Genomic DNA, 24,550 nt, shown 5'->3' on the forward strand with positions numbered 1-24,550 from the left:
ATGACAACTACGGCAGGTCAGTTCTAGAACTTTTTTTAAAATAACCACACATACCACTATACATTAATTTGTTAATAATGTTAGAAAAAAAATCAACTCTAGACTTTTACTTTGGGAGAAATTGAAAGTTCAGTTAAATTTGGCAACTTTCCTAAATGTACGTACTTGCGTTTGGCACCTGCAGTGTCACGATTAACGTGCGTGCGTTTATGTAAGTGTGTGTATATATATATATATATATATATATATATATATATATATATATATACACACACACACACACACACACATAGCAGGATTTTGAATATGAGCTTGCCTGCTTACCAGTCCACCTTGCAGTCAGTAGTCAACTGGGATAGTCTGCAGCTCACCAGTAACTCCAAAAATGATAAGCAGCATAGAAAACATACTTTGGGTTTGAACGGTACCACCCGTTTATTCAATAGGTGCAGTGTTAAATCAATAACCAACAGGCGAGCATAAAAAAAAAGACTCAATTTATTCCAATACATTTTCATAACAGAAAGGATTTAAAATGACAGGTTGCATGATGCATAACAAAGGCGCCACCTAACATCCTCGACGGAAGGAAAAACCGATGAATTGTAAATCCCCCTCATACCACAACAGCTGAGACTTAAGAAGTTGACATCAGCGAGGGACTGTGTGTAGAGAGCTACGACAACTGCGTTGCTGCTTGCTTGCCGCACGACGCTTGTTCCTCTGGCTGGTAGCATATGCATAACCGAAACCGGGGCAAAATGAAGATGCTCAAGGACATGGAAAGGGGAGGTAGAAATGTACACAAGAAATAGTCTTTATGGAGAATATCCTCCGGTTTGCTGCTGGAAAACGTCAATCGTATCTTCATCCTCCATTTCAAGCTGAAAACAAAAATTGAGCAGAAGACTCAGAATCCATTCAGATTGGATGGCAAATATTCAACCATCCACTTTCTAAAGCTGACAAAACCTTGCACGCTGTGATCTCACCACTTCACTTGTACGAAGACAGCTTGGGTGAATATTGAGGATAATATAATAATGAAATATTGAATTCCAATTGATTACAAAAAAGGAGAGGTTTCACTGGAGTGTTGTAAATCTCTTACCCAGGTTTCTTTCATAATACAGTAGATCACCGGTTTACGACGTCGCTGCCTTACGTTTTTTTCACCTCATGATGTGGACCGCAATGTTTTTTTTGTCCCCTCTTCCATTATCGTATTTATTGTGCATTTTAGTGCTTGATTCAAACTTTAATTGGTTAGTCATGGGTCCCAAGATCGCTAGTGATGTTGAATAGAGAAGTAGAAAAGAAGAAGATGGGTAGTATGGAAATGAAGCTGGGGACAATCAAGAAATATGAAGAAGGCTAGGCTAGGCTAGGCTACGCAAGGGAATATGGCCATTACAAGCTCGTCACGTCACTCAAAGGTAAATTAGTCCTTTTTTATAATTTTTTATTTATGATGTTATTTAATTGTTTACATGTATATTATATATAAGCTGCACTTACTATACTATTTTGTGACCAATCCTTAACATGGATATACAATTTTGATGTTTTTACCTGGGGTTTTATACGCATTAGCGAATTAACATAGGCTTGGATTGCCCACCATATGGCAAATTCGCGTGACGAACGCAACCGCGGAAGGGATTAATCTCGTTAACCGGGCGCCCAGTGTAAATTTCTCCACAAAAACAGCATGCAGACAAGTGCTACTCTGAAGCTATCTATATGCTTTAAGATTTTTTAAAATATCAATTTTGGGACGTTTTAAGTAAATTCTTAACCGTGGTAAATGAAAATCTCAATTCTTGTGTGAATTGATTTTTTTGGGCACACCCCCAACATGTAGACAATAAATAAATACATACATAAAAAAAATTATATATATATATAAAGACAATCAACTCATTACCTGTGACGGTGTGTCAGTTTCGTTGATTGGCTGGCCATCAAACCGAAATCGTATCTGTCTCATTGATAATCCCTGTCAAAAAGTATGGAGAAATTATGTTCCTAATTACTGATATTGTGGTTCAAACAGTTATTCCAACATGATACAAAAATTGTGCAACAGTATATGCAGTTATGCTCCCAAATTGACATAAACATGGAATGTTTCCTACAATGTGATGCACCTTGTGTGTGCGCACAGTCACAAAATCTGTAAAAAAATTTACTGCCCAACCTTGGTAATCCCTCCGCTTGACTGACTAGTGAGCAATCTCCCACAGAGGGACATAGGTGAAGGAGCATGCACAGTACGTACACTAGCAGCGATAAAACCAAATAAGGTAACGTTACAAGACGCATGCAGTACGTACGCTGGTAGCAACAAAATAATCAGAGAACAATATGTAATACGTGCTGTATGTATGCTGGCGGCCATAAACCCGAGAGCATTACATAATACGTGCATATGTATGCTGGCACTGAAAAATATATAGAACAATACTACATACAGTACGTATAGTCCCATTTTTGCAGGCCAATTGACTGAGCACCTACCTATTATCACAGCATGTATGGGTTAAGAACAAAAATAGACCCCAGAACTGAGACCTCGCATGTCAATAACAATACGGTGCGCCGGTGGAGTCTTACCTGCCGTTCACAATAAGCTTTCATCAGCTTGGTAAGTGGAGTGTGTCTCTTGATCTTGAACTGTACCACCGAGCCATCCTGGCCAGCCACCTTCAAGTTGATATGCTCGTTCTCCGTTTTCACTCCCTCCTAGTAGACATAAGATATCAATGCGGCCCGCGGCACACAGATTGCCCATCTTGGAAACAGTTTTATTTGGAAAGCAGTCAATGGCTTTTTAAAACGTAAATTCCGGACCCTCACGTGTTAAAGCGCTTCAAACGCGAGCATCACTATTTTGAGATAGGTAATAAGAGATGTTTACATCAGGAGTCGCATCATGACAGTAATTAATTTATTACAGATTTCTTTTCCGTTTCAAACATTAACCGCGCGAGCCTGCTATGCTAATTATGCCGCTAGCTTGATTGTGCGTTAGCGCCGGCTCTTGAGGCTAAGTCTCTTCTCAAATTATTTGGCTCAGCCCCGAGATAGTTTCGTCTTACCTCTCTGGTGGGTAATGTAAAAACGGCAGTTCTATACAGGAAGTAATAAGGCGCACATGTAAGCCGTTACCTTTGGCTTCTCGTCTGCCATGACTTCTGCGTTGTCTTGTCCGCGAGAAAGAGCAGGCTCTTTTTGTGGCAGCGGCATGCAGTGTGGCGACTGTGTGGCAGCTGCCACCGAGAGCCACGGGTAGCCACACTTGATGCCACCAGTAGCCACTCTTTCCGAGGCATTTCCATGTTCGTCTGTGGCTGCTGCCACCGGTAGCCACACTTGATGCCACCAGTAGCCACTCTTTCCGAGGCATTTCCATGATCGTCTGTGTCTGCTGCCACCGGTAGCCACACTTGATGCCACCAGTAGCCACTCTTTCCGAGGCATTTCCATGTTCGTCTGTGGCTGCTGCAACCGGTAGCCACACTTGTTGCCACTCTTTCTGAGGCATTTCCTTGTTCCCTCTGTGGCTTGGCTTCACCTCCATGTTATTCTTTTTCGTGTTAGACTTGCAATGTATTGTTGTTGGTTTGTATAGTTGCTTTTATTTCACCCATTATTGTGTGGATTCCTCTTTCGTCGTTGCTGCCATTGCATTTTCCTCGGTCTTTTTTTTTTTATATAAATATGTTTCTCTTATTTTCATTTCATGTATGTTTTTTAGATGTACTGGTATTGTATCTTATTTAGTGTGGACTGTGTTTTCATTTATTCACATTTGTATTATGTTCTATCACGCAATGACCGGAAGAGGCGTCTCCAGAGTTACTACGAGCGATGCAAACGAGTAGCCACGGTCGATGCAAATGAGTAGTCACGGTCGATGCAAATTAGTAGTCACGGTCGATGCAAATGAGTAGTCACGATCGATGCAAATGAGAAGCCACGAGCTATCCAATGAGCTGCAAGCAATGGCCGACATTTCACCGGCTATCCAATGCGCGGCAGGTAATGGCTGACTGGGCGTCGCTATATTGTAATACGGGGACTCCCCGTCGCCCAGCTGTCCAGTGAGCTGCAAGCAATGGCGGACGGGGCGTCTCCCGACGTGTCTTGAACATGCAAATGAGTAGGCTGTTACCAGTATGTTGCTCAGTTTTAAGGTTTTTGGTTGTGTCCCCCTAGCGTTGTTGTTTTTTTTGTTAATTTTTGCATTGTATTGCATTCTTTTATATTAATAATAATAATAAAAAAGAGTCGCGATGGATGCAAACGAGTAGTCACGATCCATGCAAATGAGTAGTCACGGTCGATGCAAATGAGTAGTCACGATCGATGCAAATGAGACGCCACGAGCTATCCAATGAGCTGCAAGCAATGGCCGACATAGCAAAATGTCATATTAATTGAAACTAAGACGTTTAGCAACACGCATTCACAATTAATTATTATTATTAATATAAAAGAACGCAATACAATGCAAAAATTAACAAAAACAACAACAACGCCAGGGGGAAACAAACCAAAAACTTACAAACTGAGCAACATACTGGTAACAGCCTACTCATTTGCATGCTCAAGACACGTCGGGAGACGCCCCGTCCGCCATTGCTTGCAGCTCACTGGACAGCTGGGCGACGGGGAGTCCCCGTATTACAATATATTGACGCCCAGTCAGCCATTACCTGCCGCGCATTGGATAGCCGGTGAAATGTCGGCCATTGCTTGCAGCTCATTGGATAGCTCGTGGCTTCTCATTTGCATCGATCGTGACTACTCATTTGCATCGACCGTGACTACTCATTTGCATCGACCGTGACTACTCATTTGCATCGACCGTGACTACTCGTTTGCATCGCTCGTAGTAACTCTGGAGACGCCTCTTCCGGTCATTGCGTGATAGAACATAATACAAATGTGAATAAATGAAAACACAGTCCACACTAAATAAGATACAATACCAGTACATCTAAAAAACAAACATGAAATGAAAATAAGAGAAACATTTATAAAAAAAAAAAGACCGAGGAAAATGCAATGGCAGCAACGACGAAAGAGGAATCCACACAATAATGGGTGAAATAAAAGCAACTATACAAACCAACAACAATACATTGCAAGTCTAACACGAAAAAGAATAACGTGGAGGTGAAGCCAAGCCACAGAGGGAACAAGGAAATGCCTCAGAAAGAGTGGCAACAAGTGTGGCTACCGGTTGCAGCAGCCACAGACGAACATGGAAATGCCTCGGAAAGAGTGGCTACTGGTGGCATCAAGTGTGGCTACCGGTGGCAGCAGCCACAGACGAACATGGAAATGCCTCGGAAAGAGTGGCTACTAGTGGCATCAAGTGTGGCTACCCGTGGCTCTCGGTGGCAGCTGCCACACAGTCGCCACACTGCATGCCGCTGCCACAAAAAGAGCCTGCTCTTACTGTTGTCCGCCGCTCCGTATGTCTTCTTCGCAGGGGCGCTGCTAGTTCTTGTAAGACGGAGCTTTAGCGCCGCCTGGCGTTGTGGAGACTGAATATCTATCTATCTATCTATCTATCTATCTATCTATCTATCTATCTATCTATCTATCTATCTATCTATCTATCTATCTATCTATCTATCTATCTATCTATCTATCTATCTATCCATCCATCCATCCATCCATCCATCCATCCGTCCATCCATTTACAGTATCTATTTACTATTATAGAGATTGCTTACATCCTTTATTTGGTCATTGATTGGATATAGCTCAAAAAATGTTTATTTTTTAAACAAACGTTTACAAAAGTGTAGACAATATCCTATAAGGAGGCACATTAAAAACGTGTATTTTGTAAAGGCTTTTAACTATCAATAATTTCTTCATACATAGGAAACCATATGGATGCAAAATTCACTTTGACCATTAACAGTCCAAGAAACAAGATTATGATCTAGTAAAGTACAGTTTCTTCTGTGCATAGGAACCTTCACTCACATCTTTTTAATGTAACAGTATATTCACAAGTAAAAAATGTAGCCTTTCCATCCACCCCAAATGAATAAATAGCATGCATGTCAATAAATAATTAAGTATAACACAAGTGAAAAAAAAAAGCAATTCATTTTGCAAGAAGAGCTTTCACCTTTCTGGCCCAAGTATATCGATTAACTGCCTGATAAAGAACAAAAATACTTCACAAGTTTTTGCACTTTGGCAAACTTGTTGAAACAAGTTTTCATTTTGACTTGATGGCAAGTCAAGAGCAATAAGTTATAGTAAATGCAACGTGATGCAATTGTTATCACAATGGAGGTGGGTGGGTGAGAGGGATGCGCATTGTCATGAATGCTGAATGAACACAAACACTGAATCAATGTGTCTTCAAGCACGCCGTGATACAGTTTTGCCCCTAAACAGTGTCCGAGTTCCAATTAGGCTGGATTTAGCCCTAAGTAATCAAGTTCTCATTTGGTTTAATTGCTAACCGCAGATATAAACTGTTCTTATGGTTACACAAGAAAATAAACAATAAACAAACGTAATCTTGTCTCCCAGATGAAACTAAATTGTGGAGACTTACCGCAAAGTTGTATGCCTTCGTGTTAAAAGGCCCCAGGCCGTTGAATGTTTTTTTTCTTCATAAGTCCACTGTATCGTTTTTAAAAATGCCTCAAACTTGAAATAAATAGTACATTTTCCACAGTAAAAAATAAAATCTGCAATTAATTTGATAATCCATTGTCATGTACAATGAATAACTAAATAAACATACATTTCCTTTTACTGTCGACTGAAAACGATATTGCATGTGCTCAAGATTCACGTAATGATTCTTCCTTTATGTGTGTGTTTGGTCATATACAGTATTTGCAAGCTGAGGCATGATTGGTTGATTGATTGATTGATCAACAGCAAGTGGCGAAATGTGTTTACATTATTTTTTTATTTTTGAAATCAAACTGATTATAAATATGACCTTTTTACTGCTGAAAATGGTTAAAATTAGGCATCATTTTAAAGGTGACTTGTGTTGATGGAATACTTGCTGTTGACTAAAAATGACACCGAAGTTGCTCAAGGGCTGATTGGTCATTACCAATCACAGCTCAGTCTGCAAACACTACATGGCCAGGTGTATTTTGCTTTTTAATTCATATTTCACAAATATGTAAATCAGAATCGCATTTAGACTAGTAGGATTGCATAGAACATAACCTCGTGAACATATTTTTTTTTTTGCTCGACTTTCCCTTTAAGCCCCCGGGGGCCAGTACTTGTAGATATAAGGTGTTCCCGACAGCCATTCCTCTTTCATGAACCGCCCTGGCGAATATATTTTTGAGAAGAAATCCAGAAGGGAAGGTGACGTTGGGTCACAAGGCCCCCCATTTGTCAGGAGGTGGAAAGTCGTTCACTTCCCCGACGTCCGTGTAGAGCTGCTCATCCAGCGCGAATGTCAGCTTGTACCTCATCCGAACCTTTTCCTGTCAATCAAGCACGAGCGCAACGTTACATTAAAGTGCAAAACAAATGTATGAGTGAGGAGGGGCCAAAACAGCCTGAGGCTAAACACTACCTTGTGAGGATTGGCAAGCAGCACGACCTGAGTGATGGCAGCAGGGGGCAGGATGGGGTTGAAGGGAGCTAGCTGAGTCCCAGAGGGTGGCTGCAATTTCACTTTCATAATCTGGACGGTAGCGCACGCACACAAAAAGAACACAGCCCAAGTAAACAAGGCAGCTGCACTCATATTTATAAAGTCAATCAATGCCGGGTTTAGATTGATGCTGTCAGGGATGCTGTTAAATGATGTATTGTTTCGATCCCAGTTGGGTTGGTTTGTTATCTTCAAAGAGCACAATCAGACGTGTGGGTTTGTTTATCTGTAACATTTGCTTTTGTAAACTCGCAAACCTCAGAAGAAAAAAAACAGACATTAATGATACAATCGTTTTGTACTTTAAAAAATTCAATTTTTCTCGCGTCCTTTACAAAATACACCACAGCCATCGGCCACAGCATGCAATTTGGCCACTTGCAAAACATAATGAGTTCCAAAGGGCTCATGCCACATAATCCAATTTACAAGGTACTCTTTGTTTGAATTTACTGTCAGGGAAGAGTTTATTTCACAGAAAGTATATTTATAGTGGTTATAATTTGCAGTGGTATACTGCATCATGATGAAAGTTGCAAAGGAAAAACAACTGCTTTGAGTGCACTCAACTTTACACTGGCGCAACATTCACTGACTGCTCATAATGTGGGAAATATGATACACATGGCTCGTGGTAAAGTGGTCGTCTCCCAGCTGAGAGGCTGTGGGTTCAATCCCCCGACCAGCGAGACCATGTCGAACCCCCACTTGCTCCTGATGCTGCGTCATCAGTAGGTGAATGACTAGTTAGTGTAAAGCGCTTTGACTATCCAAGGTAGAATTATCATAATTTACGGATATGAACACAAGAAAAAATAAAGACTTCACAAAAAACAGATTCATTCTGTTTTGCTATGGTTTTTAAATTGTCACCTATCGCTGTGTCCTGCCCACGGCAACATAGAAAATACCAGAATTTGACCCTAAAATTAAGGGTGCGCCCTATACATAGGTGCATCCTATATTTGGGGGATTACGCTATTAGACAGCTCAATATGGTGAAGTTTTGCAGTGTGTGCATCATTATCTTTTTTTGATAGAACGACAAAGTACCAGAGCACTGCATATAGGTGTCCACTATCAAAATCTATTGACGTAAGTATGTTTTACCTTGGGAACAGCAGCCTGCAGTACAATGTCCTTAACAGGATGTGGAGATGTATTAAGCACACAGGCCACAACCACCAACACGTCAGGCCTGCCGGGTGGACAGTCGCTAGCGAAATGCAGCAGCAGACGAACGCCGCTTCGGTCGTATGCTGTAACTGGACACATTTTACCTGAAATAAAGCAGCTCGAGGTTAGATCAAACCGCTCAGTCTCAAATAGTGGGACGCAATGGCAGGGGTGTGTGTGGGAAGACAGGCTTTGATTTGCACTGCATAATGTAATTACACACCTATGGCACCAGGTGAGAAAGTGGCGCTCATTCGAAAAGTCTATACAAAAGTTATAAACTCTTTATATTGCAGTCAGCAACATATATTTTTTGAGTCACATTGATGATTCATATGATTTGGAAAAAAAAATCGGCATCATGTTTGATACGTTGTTCTTCAGGTTAAAATTGTTGAGATTCTTTTTCGGGTCAGAATAATCTGTAACCTGTATAAACCCTTTAAAAAGTTAAGAATTGCTGAAAGTTTATTTAAATGGCTTTTTTCTTTTGTTAATGTTAAAATAGATACTATTTTAGGTATAGTTTCAAAGATAACCTTATTTACAGTCACTGCAGCGAGTGGGGTGGGGAATGCTTACTCTTTCCTTGCATTCCTCGCTTTGCAAAAAAATAACTGAGAAGCACTGGTGTAAAGAAAACTCATTAAAGTACATTTTCGTTCAACCTGTACACGTAATATTCCACAATCCTGCAGATGACAGCTCCGTAATTGATGTAATTGCATTTTGACATGGCAGAAAAATTTGTAATTAACCTCATCTTTCACCTGTTGCCAGTCATGCAACATAATAAGACATGGCGTGCACGCAATAATTCTCTACAATCTACACTTGACTAAATATATGTCTGTAAGATACAGTCATCATTATTTATACTTTGTGACATTTGTTAAAGTGCCCCGACGAACTAAAAGGTGGGGAACGCTTCACTGATTTCTATGATGTGTTCTAAACACCCATAACACATACTCACTTGGTTTGACAGCATCCAAAGGTACAAAGACATCAGCGAGTGACGATTCATCCACAGTGCCCAAAGAGGTCTGGCTGTGTGTAAGGACGGGGGACAGGGAGGGTAATGGAGCGTTTGTGGCTAGACCTCTCGCCAGGGGGCAGGTAGACGCGACTGGCACCACTTCTTGGTGCAGGAGATTGGTGGCGGAACACAAAGTGCCACGCTTGGCTTGAGAGTTGTCAACATGCACCCCGGGGAAGCTGTGGGCAAAATCGCATAGACTGTATAAATACGGCTTTGGCGGAAAAGATAACCATTCAAAGAGGCAACAAATTGCAGTTAAGTTTCACAATTTATGTCCCTCATAATTCATTACATTGAAATCAATGCTTTCAGTGCCAACAATGAGTTCTTTCTTTTTTCTTCATTGAGAGGGCGTAGAGAAAGGTGTGATGGTGAGGGAAAAGACACCAGAATAGTGTAGTGATGCACCCATTTGATTTACAAAATCATGTTTCAATTTACAGTGGGGGAGGGAAAACCTGTTACATGATGTTATCTATCTTTTGGAGTGGCTGAATAACATACACATACAATAGTGAAGCAAAAGAAATCTACTTCCGAAGTGTAATAAATCAGATACTGATGGCACCACACAGCTTGGCAGAAAAAATCTATTTCACAGGGAGCATATCACTGATAAATTGTTCAGAGTCACTGTTTTCGACAACTTGTGATTCTATGTCCATTTGTTACACACATTTTTCTGAATTCCTTCAAACCCTCAATTACACAGGGCAAATTCAAAATAAGTGTATAATTTTCTCGGACTCAATCCCACAAAAGATGAAATTGTCATCGAAGTCAGTGAATCTGGTAAATATGGACTATTCAACCCACTTTTACTTTTTTTTTCATTAGTGAAGTGTCTCACTGCCAATGTGGAGTAATTATTTGTGAGCGGGCTATGTCATTTAAACCTACTACTAAGTCCTTGGAATGAGTTGCCAAAGTTTTTTGAAGCCATCCCAACATAATGATACCCGTTCCAACATTTTTGTATTTTTTCCAATGTCTGGTAAAGCCAAACGTATTAGTAAAATGTAAGCTGAATGCTAAAAACTTTTTAGTGACTGACTTGCGCATTCACACAATTGCACATTTGTATGCCAATATCCCACGGTAATACAGGGAAAAAAGGAAAAAAAGAATTTCACTATCTTCATAGAAATATATCCTGTTATATATCCTCTATGTAGAAAATGACCTTTCCTTCACAATTGTTATGATCTTGGTAAACGAGCTTGGTATCAATGCCGTCATCGATAAGTTGGTAAAAGAAAACATGTGCAACTCACATTTTACCGGTAGTACCACGTAAATCAAGCAGGGCTAGATCTTGCAGACTGTGATCCTGGGAAGACGGCACCCATGGGGAATTCTGTGCATTGGCAGATGCCTGTGGTGGCATAAGCGTGGTGGTTGACAGAAGCGAAGCTACTGGGGCCGGTGTCCTCTGGACCGCTCCAATTGGTGTTTGCTGAAGCATGAAAGATGACTGCGGCGAGGCGAAACATGGGCTAAGATTTAACAAAGGAGCCGTGGGTTTTGCTATTGGAGCGGTGTCCAAAAGTTCCACATCCTGACTAGAATTCTGAATTCATAAAAGAAACAATCAGACACTACTTTTATTAGAGAAATATTAGAACACCGTATTTTCCGCACTATAAGGCGCACCTAAAAGCCTTAATTTTTTTAAAAAGCTGATGGTGCAACTTATAATCAGGTGTGTCATATATGGATCAATATTGAGATTGGGATTGGTAGATGGGGAATGAAGTGATAAAGTAAGCTTTAACCAGGTGCGCCGTATATATGGATCAATATTGAGATTTGTAAATGGGGGAATGAACCGATAAAGTAAGTTTTACCTGTTTCTTTTGTGTGTTTACAGTTGAACAAGGTTGCTCATATTGACATTGCGTTATTATGCTATTGAGAGTTTAGAGTTATTATTTGAGTTATTATTGTTATTACTTTGAGTATTACTATATTGTGTTTGAAAAAGTTTTAAATATGTCATTAATTGAGGGTGCGCCTTATAATCCGGTGCGCCTTATAGTGCGGAAAATGTGGTATGTAATTTAATAGGTTCAATGTACCTGGAGCAGATTTAAGGAATTGCTTATTCTTGGAGGCAGCACTGATTCAGTTCCAACAGGTCCAGGAGAATCTGGGGAGGAAAAAAAAAACATTTTCGTATTCTCCGCTGCCTTAACAAAGGGTCAAAAATGCAAGCCATTATATCTGTAGCAGTGTGTAGTTTCTTGTGGGGAGGATTAGCAACAATGCCCTGAGGTCAGCTCTGCAAGGTAAACCAGCGGATTTCAAATTATTAAACTTTTTGAAGTTTTGGGAAGCCCTTATCAGAGGGCAGCAGAATTCACTAGTCATTGGCCATGACATGAGATATGCCTGCACATTTTTAAGAAGATTAAGTTGTTCAAAATGCTGTCTTTTAAACAGAATCAGAATAATGTATTTTGCTGAAAAATTCAGAGGTTCAATTATTCATTTAGCAATATGTTTATTATTAGGGTTGCCGGTGTACCATTGAAAGCAGTTACTAACACATGCAGAATGGAAGTTATAAATGACCACACACAAACAAGTGAATTAAAAATATTTCACAAGTGAGCATTAGCTTAGTAAAAGATATTAGTGCAACAAACTAAATAAAAATTGCTTGCTTTGTTTCAGCGTACAATGTTTTCTGCAGAAGACATGCCCCTTGAGATTTTACATTATTTATGTTATTCATCCATTTTCTATTGTGCATGTCCTCATTAGAGGTCCGGGTGAGGTGGAGCATTTCCTCGCTGATTTTGGGTTTGAGGCAGGGTGCACCCTCAACTGCTACTCCTTTTTATCCGTTTTATTTTGATCATCCCAAAATGTTTTCATCAAATTCATACGGCTCTTGGAGGACTTTATCCAAACTAACATGATTCTCAACAACTGCGGAAAGGCTTAAATCACATTGGGCATGGTGTTCATGGAGGAACCCGTATTTTTAGTATGTTATTTACATATATATTACATTATTAGTATATATGTTTTTTAAGGTCGAGTGTCATATTTTTCTTGTCACTCACTGACAGCAGAGTGAGTCACTTGCCTTTTGAACCTTGACAGGCGAGGCGGTTGTTACCTAAAGTCACTAGCTCCTCATCCAGCAGAGAATATGATGCAGACACTTTGTCAGAGCTGGCAGAAGATGGCACAGCAACAGCGGTCCCACAAAGTAGATCCACATGAGAAATGGTGTTGCATGCCCAATCGTTCCTTCCTCCAGGGGAGGAACCTGGGTTGTCCGCTTCTGTCAAATCAATCAGACTCTCTGACTGAGTTGTGCAGCTGCTGCCTATTGCGAGGAAGAAAGTAGTCATGTACAAAAGGTCAGTTCACATATAAAAAGTCAAAAGTAATATCACAGCTCATATTAGTGTTTTCTTCACTTTATCACCATTGGCATTTACGTTGCACATGACATCTTTTGGCTACCCTCTGACAGCAATAACAGAGTGGGGGGCGTGTTCCAGTTATAGAATGATCAAACACCTTGGAGAACAGATTGTCATTTCAGTTTATAAGCCTGTGCAAATAAGAGTAGACTTGAGCAAAATTAGGTTATATTATGCAATGGTAAATAAGTATTAGGATAAAATGTTGTTGTTCACTGACCACCTGGCTTTGTTTGGGCAAAGTCTCTTCAACAGACATATTATAATTCATTGTTCTTGCCTCCTTTCTAGTTGTAATTAATCCCACTCTGCTGACTGAAAAGCAAGTTGAACAGAGGGATGTTTCTTTGGGTTTAGGGCTGGCAATCATTTTGTAGGAATTCACTCATTTGAATGAATAACAATCTTCTCTTTCACGTGTTCCTTCACACATTCTTACAGACCACCAAACTACTGTATTCTGTTATGACTTGTGTCTTTCAAGCATCAAATAAAAGAAAATGACAAAACAAAATAATGTGTTCCAGACAATTTTACCCTCACTTAAAAAAAAAAATCCACAATTATAATCCGGTTTTCTACTAATTGAATGGCACGTTCCACTTTTTAATGAAACATATTTGAAGAAACATTCTAACATGGTTTTCCAAGGTTAGAAAATGTATTATACTTGTCGTATCCTTGTGAATTTTTTACTTCCCCAAAGTAGATTTGAGGTTTTATAAAAACTAAGGCAAAATAAGTAGCCTTTGCTTTGTACTGGTTCAAGCAGAAAATCGTGGCTCCACCTGAGGTTGCTTTTTCATTACACTTGTTTTTACATTGTGGTCACTTTTAAGAACAGATAAGAAGTGCCTTGCTTTACCTGGAAATTGATATTTTTGCCAGTCATTTAACGGTGCCACATTATGCAACAGCGTTTCAAATTTTGAGTATGAATTGAATATGATTAGAAACCAGTGGCTGCGACTCGCCACTGGGGAAATCTTATGGTCGAAGCAAGTCGGCAGTGGAGGCTTGCAGTTTGCTTGCCACAATTGACTGACGCCTGTTATAATGAAAAAGCAACCAAGGCCACGTAGGGCCAAGCGAGGCCCAGATGTTACAAGGTCATTCTGTAATGTAAAGGCGGCTACAACAGAATGTCCAATTGGACCGCAACTAGCAGAGGTGCTGTTGAATCAATCTCAACTACTTTGCTGTCGGAAAGAAGTACAAGCCAGCTGTGGGAACTTGCGCTCCATATACAATAACACACTGTAGCACAGTCCCTCTGGACATCAATAATTTGCTCCATTCAACACTGTTGTAGAGTTTAGATAGTTTAGAACTGTTTCCCCAAATTTATTGAGCCCATTTTATATGACTTACTGGTACAAAAATATAAAGACGCTGTCAAAAATAAGAACTGTACCTTGTTTGACTGTTGAAGGTGTTTTCGTCACTCCATTTACGGACGGGCCTTCCACAATGTTCTTACAAGAATTAATGACACTGGTGAGATCATCGTTGGCCTGCAGGATGTCTCCTATTTGATATAAAAGTAGAAATTGTAGCTCCCAACACCCAAAAAAAGATTTACAATACACCGTGGAAATACAAGACGTTAAAGGGGGCCATCATGGCTTAAAAAGTTGAGTTAAACTACTCCACCAATTTTGATCATATTATTAAAGGGTGTACTAATGTTAACGATGGTAGCGGCATGTCATGTTTTGATTTTATGGACGGCGCGCAGCAAACTAGTTTACTTAGTGGTGTAAAAATATGTCCCTACAGTTGTAACTGCCGTGTACAAGAAAGCACACAGGAGTTACAACTGTAGGAACTGTTTTTAATTGTTTTTTAATTTGAAAAATACATCAAAAAGCTCTTTTTTCCTCAGTTGCCAGTATCAATATATACTGTATTTCCTATCGAGGTTAACTGCCACTCGTAACATGACTAATAAGTTATCATGTACTACTTTCAGAGAGTTTTATGTGATATCGCTGTATATATAGTAGTTGGAGTGATGATAGTTTATTTCAAATTAATGATTTTACCTCAGTATTGTGCAGTAGATTTATACATATTTTATACTAAGTGCATATATTTCAGTTTATATCATATTTCAATTTCAATCAGAAAGAATTTATGTATGTGTTTATTTAGCTTGGTAAATGTTTATATATAAACCACGCCTGGTTTGTGATTGTATATGTCACAGCGCAAGCATACATGGAACGAGGGAAACGCAGGTCCACTGGACAAGAAGGTCCACTCAGCAAGAGTTCAACATCTCACTGAGATTAAATGATTGATTCCTCACCCAAATTGGTGTCGTTATCGTCCGTCTCTGTAGCAAGCTGCCACACAGCTTGTCTCAGCTTGTCACAGTCAGCGTACAGCTCCTGTAAAACATCATGTTGCCAGTAACGAGGTTGAAGTGTGAGGTTTAAAGTTTGTTTGCAAAAGCAAAAAAAAAAAAATGTATGTAGATAACACACCCTAATGAGATCCTTGTCACCAACAGTGGAGTCTTCAGGGCTGAAGTAAGCCAACATCTCATTAAGGAGTTTGACACGATTATTGACCGCTTCCAGTGTGCTTTTCTGCTTTGACATTTTCTGCATTCTGATTTCATCCTGTGTCCAAATTAAAGTTTACGACGCTCATTAAACTGCAATCACTTGACGACTCACAGATTGGCTGGATTTAACGATTACAAATTTACCTCCTTGACCATGTTCTTGATGAGGCGGTTTGCCTCTTGCAGATCTGCTGGCTTTTTGCTCTTAAGCAGCTCTGCCAACTTCTACAGTGGGGAAAACAACATTGTGTCAAACGTTGCCCCTGAGCCATTGATTTTTCACACACACAAACAAACAGGACCAAACATCCCATATTTTTGCCATATATCAAACGGCATGAACGGCGGAAAACAATTTTGGTGGGCCATTAATTGTTGTTGAGAAGGAAAACAACATTTCAAGTACAGAGTCTGTATAAGATTGAAACCTTCTACAAAGACCTTGGATTTAAAGCAACAATTTGAGGAACCTGCGCACGAGCGCCAAAAAAGCCATTAAAAGGTCATTCAAAGTAAAAAGAAGATGAAGATGTGGGATTGTGAGATGAGCGCTGATATGCAATGCTCAAACATGCCAGGTGTGAAATCAATCCACTTACTCTGCCTTTGTGCTCATCATCAAACACGGGATTCTTGGGCCGCTGTGATGCCGATGTTGGAGCCAACGTTGCATCCAGAGAGATCTGTGGGTCAGCTAATACAATGCCTGAAAAAAAAAAATTGAGGTGCCAGATTAACATATTAAGTGCAATCATTTGATTACAGCAATAACATAACTTGGTATGCCACCAAAGGGCCTCAGCAGCTTCTGTAACTGCATTGTTGAGTTCATCCAAACCAACTGCATCACTGTGTGGTACAGCAACTCTCTAGACCACAAACACCTGCAGAGTGTGGTCAAGACGGCACCCAACGTCACTAAAACTCTACTGCCCTTCCTGCAGAGCATCTACCAGCTCAGAGTCCACAGGAGAGTTGCGTCTATCACCCAGACCCTCACCCCACTCATCCCCAACACGGAACGTTCACTAAGCTCCCGTCAAGCCAGAGGTACAAGAATGTAAAATGCAGAACTAGTAGGATCAGGAACTCTTTCTTCCCTTCTGCCATCAGACTACTAAACCACCACTACTAGCACAAAACAGCCGCTAATATTATTCTCATTCATCTCATACAGCTGAGACTATGCCAAGACCATTTACCTTATTTCTGAATTTTTACACTTTTTATACTGCTCCTTTGCACAACACTTGTAAATGGTTGTCCCTAGCCAATCATGCACATGACTGTATGCTCTTTAGATCTGTTTTCATGGGTTGGGCTTTTCATACTTGAGTTGTTAGGGTTGAGTTTAAAAAAAAATCACAAGCAGAATTGGACAGTGATTAGCTGTCATTCTGTTTGACATAAACTGAAAGGCTCCTGATGTAGGTGCAAGCGCTATTTCAGGAGCAGAGAGACGACATGAAAACAGACGAGCCCGTGAGAGTTGTCAGTTTAACTTTAAAAAAAGAAAAAAAGGTCACCGTTGATAAAAAAATAGAATATGCATTTTTTGTCAGAAGGAGCTTGCTTACCACAGAAGCAGCTCATGTTTAGCTTGCAGCATCAACGCAATGCACCCACTTGCGAATTCAGCCGCAGCTAACGACAGCAACAATGATGCTAAAGTAGTGAGACAAAATTTTATTTGATACTACACTTAAGAACACCCCACGTTTGAACAAGTCTGCAACTCACAGGATGGACAATGTTTCATTTTAATGTGATTTTTTAATTACGGGAAATTGATCAAAGAAAACAGAAACCTGCAAAAAAGGCTGCAACTAACATAGTCTCAAATGGTAAATGGTTAGAGCTGTATCCTCTGATTTGGGTTTTTTTAGTAAAATTAACATTAGTTTAACTACGGCAATTAATTAAGGACCAAATTTAGTTAATCAGCACAAATCTTTGACAGTACAAATCTGTGACTCAACAAACCTGAATACACATAAAGACGAAAGTATGAATTTTAAAAGACTGTATGAAATCTTTGCTCCTTCACATTTAAAGGATGTATTTATAGTGTAATATCACTCCATTGGTGTACTACGCTCACCTTGACTCTTCAACATCTGATAGGCTTCACATATTTTGGTTTCTTCAGGTAGGTAAATGGTCCAACTGTAAATTAATTCAATCACTTTTGACTTCACCTTGTCAGACACTTTGTCACCTAGATACTGAAAGGGGAAAGGGGGCAGGGCTCAGAAAAATGGATCATGTTTTTTAACAGTAAAAAAAAAAAAAGCTCACCAGTTTTGGTGTCACTCACTTTGGGAGAGATCACTTTAATGAGCTCGTTCAAAAAACGGAATTTCCCCACTTCGTTCTGAAACCTCTGGCCACAGTTTTTCATGCAAGCTTCCAGGACCTACAATAGAAAACAATCATACCATAGAAAAAAAAATAACAACATTGAAAGCTACATTATATTTATACATCAATATTTCCTATTTTTTATGAGTACTGTGCATTCTATTTAATTGTACAATACAAAAATTCAAAAGTACTTTCTAGTTACACACTCAACAACAGATTCAGCTTCTGTTTGAAGACTAAATCATTCACACATTCAATACACCAATGGGATTATTTTCAACATGCCCAAAATTCCCATTAAACAAACATTCTAAATTTGTACCATTAAAATATTGACCAAAATAAATGTAAAGAGTGCAATTTGGAGGGTTTTCTTTCAAGATTTTGAGAAATTTATTCTATGATCATTTCAAATTGTTACCACTTTTAGCTATTCACCTTACATCTATTAATGCTAAATGTTCACAATTAGCAAAATTTCCACAAATTCAACATATTCAGCTCATTCCAGGTCATATATCATTCCAAATAATTCCACAATTTTCATTTAGCCTTGCAGCCTTAATATGCAATTTCTATGGAAATCACATTTTCTAGTTTGACTAAAGAAATTCCATGGCGCATTTATCAAACAAGATGACATGGGTACCATTAAGGCTTGTTGTGCTTCCCATTCCTGTGGTGAATGGATCTTGTGTACCAAGAGTCTTGCGGCTATTTGCGGCCTGGTAAAAAAAATGACAATACAGTATAAACATTTATTAACATAATTACACAATATACAGCCGACAATATGCTGCGTCCAGCACAATGAGCAAACTGAGTGGCCGCATTGTATTAGTGTGCTCTGTCATTGTGAGAAAGGTTCGCACTGATTGTATCAACGTGATCTTACCCCTCAAGCTCCTTATTGACTTGGTCACAGAATCCCACAATATACTCTTTGTCTTCTTTGTCGTTGGATGGGTTGGTGGCTTTATCTGGATGGGGGTAGGTCAAAGGTTAAATCAGATCATAATGTGATAAACATTGTTTAACACAATATTGGACAATATTGAGGTTAGAAGTAGCGAGGGTTCAAGTTTAACTACATTTTTCAGTTAAGATGGCCGTCCGTAACATCCCAGTTCTCAATAAAACAAATAATTCATTTCTCCGTTTCCCCCTGAACCCCTAGTTGCTTCCGATCATGCGTGATCAGTAGGCGAATGAGGAGAGAGTGTTAAAGGGAAAAGTGAAAACACTTTTTTATAAATGAAAAAGGCAACATTGGCTCCCGGCTCTTTTGAGCTCAGTCTCTGTCTCTCGCTTTGCATGTCAAACTGTCCATTCAAAATGTTACATGACATGTTTTGACATCTGAGAAAGGCATGACAGATTTTTATTTCAAATCATCACTTCAAAGAAAATAACAGAGTAGAAGAAATCCAATTTAACATTAAAGGGTATCACTCATAAATAGCTTTGTCAGTAGATTTACTCATGATGCTTCTTATATAGTTCAAACACCAAATGATAAATTGATCAGTTAATTCTTTTTGGCATATTTTGTAACTGAAAATTTGTGCTCAAGGGTGAAGTTGTCAGTCAAATGTTCTATATGCAAATCATTCCAATCATTATTCTTGTAAGATATAAGAGACATAAAACGATAGAAATGATGCTTTTATTGTTTTGTTTAATCCCACCATTTATGTTATTAAAACAAACTAAAAATATGTATTATGATCCATCTCAACAACAAAACATTATCTGTTTAGTACACGCTGTTCAGTCATGTCACACAAAGAGCTACAACTGTAATATTTCAAGATATTGACACAAAAAAAGCAACTTATATTAAATATTTACGTAGTTTACAGTATACTGAAGCTTTATTTAATGTTAACTTACCTGCATCGAATCGCATTATATTTTTCATATGACTTCAAGAGGACTCTGACTGATCAGGGAGTTTGAGCTACCTTTAGGCCTGTTTTGCTTGCTTGAGTGTTTGTTTGTTTTCAACCATCGTTACCCAAGAGCGTTAACATCCGTGTATTTTTTTTTAACTTCCAGCCTGGCTATCGACCGATTATTTTCTTCCTGTTTGACTAACTCCCATAAGGGTCAGTCTGTTGCTGCTCCTCTGCAATAAAAGTTCAAGCCTGCAGACTGCCGGAGTTCAAATTTGTACGTGTGGTGACAGCGGCTCAAAAAATACAACATGTCTTGTAAAGTACTATTAAAGCTGCGGGCTAAACACAAACCACAACAAAAAGTAAATTCACCCTCAACGTTTGTGGCAATAGTCAACAGCTGTGACAGAAACACTTTTTTGACAACACTTAGTATAGATACTATGAACTTACTTCCGACCCAGAAGTACGAATACGTTTCGGGCAATGAAACACCTATTTTCACTTTACGAGTGAGTAAATCGACTTTTAAAGTGTACTTACTAAGCCAAATCTCGAGCGACTCCCCACCAGCCGCCATGTTGGCGCTCCCATTCAAGTAAACAATGCCTCGTAGGTGATGCGTTCAGTTTCTGTGGGGAAAATGAGTGACAATTATTACGGTCGCGTCCCACAAACAAACCACGCTCTCATGAATGATTTGTAAATAGCTTCGCGACATGTTTTCCAGTTCTATCGCAAATTTGCCAATGTTTTGTATTTTGTAAAATAAATAAATAAATAACTAAATAAATAAATACATACATAAATAAATAAATAATATGTAAAAAGTTGTCAACGGTTTTAGGACCCACTGCAGCTGCACAATTTCCTACATTTTTATGACGACTGTAATTTTGCTAAGATCCATTTGCCCTTTTCCAGAGTTTTCTATGATCATGTATAGCTCTTTATATTTGCAGCAAACAGAAGGAAATATTTGCAAACAAAAAACAACACATAATAAAAGACTAAAGACAATTGCAAATAGGAATCGTAAGCAAAACAAACATAAAAGACAAAAAGCAACATCCATCTATTTTCTACAGCTGCTTATCTTCACTAAAGTCGCTGGCTTGCTGGTGCCTATCCCTGCCATCTTTGGGTAGTGGCTAGGGGACACCCTGAACTGGTTGCCAGCCAATCGCAGGGCACACAAACAACTCAAAATCACATCTTGGGACAATTTACATTGTCCAATAAACCTTCTGTGCATGTTTTTTTGGAATGTGGGAGGAAGCCGGAGTGCCTGGAGGAACCTCAAACGGGCAGGGGAAGGGCATGCAAACTCCACACAGGAAGGCCTAAAAAGCAGAGTGGCTAAAAACACAAGTACATTCACTTTTTTCTACCAGAGTTGGTAGAAATTTTGTGTGTTTGCTGTTTAGTTTGTGATTTTTATTATTTGATGTCATGTTTTGTCTTTATAATGTTTTCGTTTTTTGTTTGTGAATAATATTTTTGGTTTGTTTTTTTTTGTTGGTGATTTTTTTAAATTTAATTTTGTGTTGCGGCTTTTGCGATACATCTGTCTTCGTTTGCAACTAATTTCCTTGAGTGTGTTTTTTTTGTGATTTTTTTTTCTATTTTCCGTCGTTTTAAGTCTTTTGTAATGTGTGTTAGATTCTTTTGTATGAGATTACCCTTTTATGGTTTGCTTTGTTGTTTTTGTGATTACTTTTCAGCGCCACCCTGCTAGGCAGTCAATGTGAAAATCAACTGCTGTTAGTAGAAAGTCAGAGGAATCAGATTGAAGTATACTAAATAAATGTCTCTGGCCAAGAGGCTAAAATTGTAATCTTGCAATCACAGCAGGAATGACGCCACTCAAATTTGCTACAAGTTGAGCTTGAATGCAAAACACAACATAGTTTGTCTGTGGTCTTCTTCATGGCTTTTGTGCAAGGAGGAAGCAGATCTCTGTGCGAACATGACACAGGAAAGCTTTTCATGGCTGATAATTACTGGTAAACAAAGAAGAAAGACATTTCTATTGTCATACAACTACATGAAGATTTTGCCATCAACACAATCAAAAAGCATATCAAAGGTTAATAAACAGATTAAAATAAAAAGAGACATCGTTTTAAAGGAATGACACATGCGAGAACATGTTTGTCAGTTTCCAGGGTGATAAAAATAGGGTAACGGCACCTTTTCGGAATGGATCTGCTAAAAAGAAAAAATCCCATTATCATACCCATCTTTTCATTGTACGCTCATGTCCAGCAATCAGCATTGGAATCATCCAAAGGGAAAATGAGGATTTCTGTTTTTGTAAGATGAGTCATCTCTTGATAAGAGCACTTAAAAACATAACACCTTCATATTTATAAAACAGCTGGAGACAAATGGCCAAAGTACTTGGCCATAATTTGCTACAAAGAATGTCGATAAAAAACAACAGTAGGTTGCCCACTACTAGTTTAGACAGTATGCCATTTGAACAGAGCGATTTATTTATTATATTGCTGTAATACCCAACTTTGTCTGCCTATTCATGGATTACTTTTGAGTCCGCCCTTCTTTACCCACAATGCTTGGCATATAAAAAGGGATGCACATACAGTAACTAGTACACAGGTACGCATGTGCGACAGAAATCAATGATCGGTAACGTCGTGCGCTTCACTTCCTGCATTTGCGTACTCTACCTAACTTTTACCCATGACAACAACCGAGCCTGAGCTGAACATTTTTTAATTTTGTGAAAAGCGGCTCCGAAATGTGTCCAACATGTGTAACCCTTGTGCAGTATTTTGCGCAATCCTTTAATCTTTACATCAAAGGCATTACACACACATCAAAGGGAAATCAGTCAAAGAAGACACCAGGGAGCTGAAATTTCACACAGATGGTGACATGTGAGGCGAGAGGCGAAACTTAAGAGACGTCTTTCACCATGGTAAAGGACACTTCTACACAACCACAATCTAAACACAATTTACTGAATCCCTTTTGAAACGTCTCAAGAATCATTAGTATAATAAAAGCACATAGCAAATATTGAACTGAACAAACATAGCCAGAAAATCTACATAGCTACCAGTTACAAAGCTAAGAGGCTCACTGACATCCAAACATGGTTATGTCTGAAAACATAAGTCCTTGAAGTATTTATTAACAGCATCTTGATTTTCAAATTTATTGGCGCTGAACAATTCAAGTTAGGAACATCAAAACGGCACTCATAAAACTCATATGTCAGGATTGGCGTAAACCGAGGATTCCCCATAGTGCGTTCAAGTGGACGCCGGTGCAAGCCGCTCTGAAGTCCTGCTTTGAATCCTGTCATATGAAGGCATTAGACTGATGCAAGTGTGTGCAATGCTCAGCTTTTTTCATTCCTTTCTATTTCCTGGGGGATGCGTTCAGTCACACTCTACCCGACTGTGCTCCCGGTGTTTGTGTGTACGTAGCATTCAGCCTCGGCTACCATGGGTAGGTGCATAACATAAATATTTCAAACTATGAAACAAAAACTACGGTAACTAACTAGTACTACTGTATAAAATTGCTATGGCAATAACACTAACTAGAAGATTACAAGAATATGAAAAAAACATTGATTTTTCCCTTCAGACATGCTGAGTCAAATTACAGAGGAGTATCAATTTGAATCTTCAGTGACTTCTGTAGGGAAGAAAATAAGACATCATTTGTTATAATGACCAAGACCATGTGCATGTGGTGTTCCAAAGTAGGGATGATTATGCATCGTGAATGGCTCTCCTGTTCAACGGTGATGAGTCTGAGTGGAAGCGAGTGAGCATGTGGAAACTGAGAATATGAGTTGATATTAAGCTTGCTGAGTGTGGATGATAGGCTGGTGCCTTACCTTGCACGTAATGGGCCGCACACTTTTGAGACAAACTACGTAATTATGGTCAATATTTGTATAAAAAAACATTACGAGGTGAAAAATAGGCAATGGAAAAGTAGGCAATGTGGTTGTAATTTTAAATCTCTGATTTTTATGGGTTTTTAAGGCAAATACACCATTCATTAAAATTACAACCACACTGCCTATTTTTCACCTAGTTGTGTTCTTCATACAAATATTGACCATAATTAATAGCTGCTTAACCAGTAACACTTCTCATATTTTCTTTTATACATATCCATAAGTTATATATTCGTTGCAGGCCAGGTGTGTATCAGATTTCGCATATTGTGAGCGGTCAGTGAACGCCTCACCAGTGTAACGTGCTGGAAGCTTTTGTTTTTCTTTTTCCTTGCATGCAGCTCGAGTTCTTCTTACCATAAATACCCGAAGTTGTGCAACATCCATGTTCCATCAAGTTTATGATAGTGTGTGTATATGCCAAGAGACCACAATTAAAATAC

General features: G+C 39.1%; 2 protein-coding genes across 2 annotated transcripts; both read right to left on the minus strand.

The window, feature by feature from the left end:
* Nucleotides 1–480: 480 nt before the first annotated feature.
* On the minus strand, nt 481–3,336 carry LOC148421378 (small ubiquitin-related modifier 3-like). The gene is made up of 4 exons (XM_088420291.1): nt 3,172–3,336; nt 2,617–2,745; nt 1,928–1,999; nt 481–884 (listed from the first exon to the last, which is right to left on the minus strand). Exons 1-4 carry the CDS (start codon nt 3,247–3,249, stop codon nt 819–821), a joined length of 345 nt encoding a protein of 114 aa, XP_088276417.1. The 5' UTR covers nt 3,250–3,336; the 3' UTR covers nt 481–818.
* Nucleotides 3,337–5,802: 2,466 nt separating this feature from the next.
* On the minus strand, nt 5,803–20,786 carry LOC148421379 (ADP-ribosylation factor-binding protein GGA3-like). The gene is made up of 17 exons (XM_088420473.1): nt 20,708–20,786; nt 19,162–19,246; nt 18,916–18,991; nt 18,220–18,318; nt 18,004–18,127; nt 16,502–16,608; nt 16,047–16,127; nt 15,820–15,957; nt 15,642–15,723; nt 14,745–14,858; nt 13,018–13,230; nt 11,969–12,039; nt 11,165–11,460; nt 9,825–10,066; nt 8,783–8,952; nt 7,592–7,702; nt 5,803–7,499 (listed from the first exon to the last, which is right to left on the minus strand). The coding sequence occupies exons 1-17, from the start codon at nt 20,742–20,744 to the stop codon at nt 7,389–7,391; spliced, it is 2,157 nt and encodes a 718-aa protein (XP_088276599.1). The 5' UTR covers nt 20,745–20,786; the 3' UTR covers nt 5,803–7,388.
* Nucleotides 20,787–24,550: the final 3,764 nt, after the last annotated feature.

This window comes from Hippichthys cyanospilos, chromosome 7 (genome assembly GCF_059441005.1).
Source record: "Hippichthys cyanospilos isolate Australia breed blue-spotted pipefish chromosome 7, RoL_Hcya_1.0, whole genome shotgun sequence".
Taxonomy (NCBI): domain Eukaryota; kingdom Metazoa; phylum Chordata; class Actinopteri; order Syngnathiformes; family Syngnathidae; genus Hippichthys; species Hippichthys cyanospilos.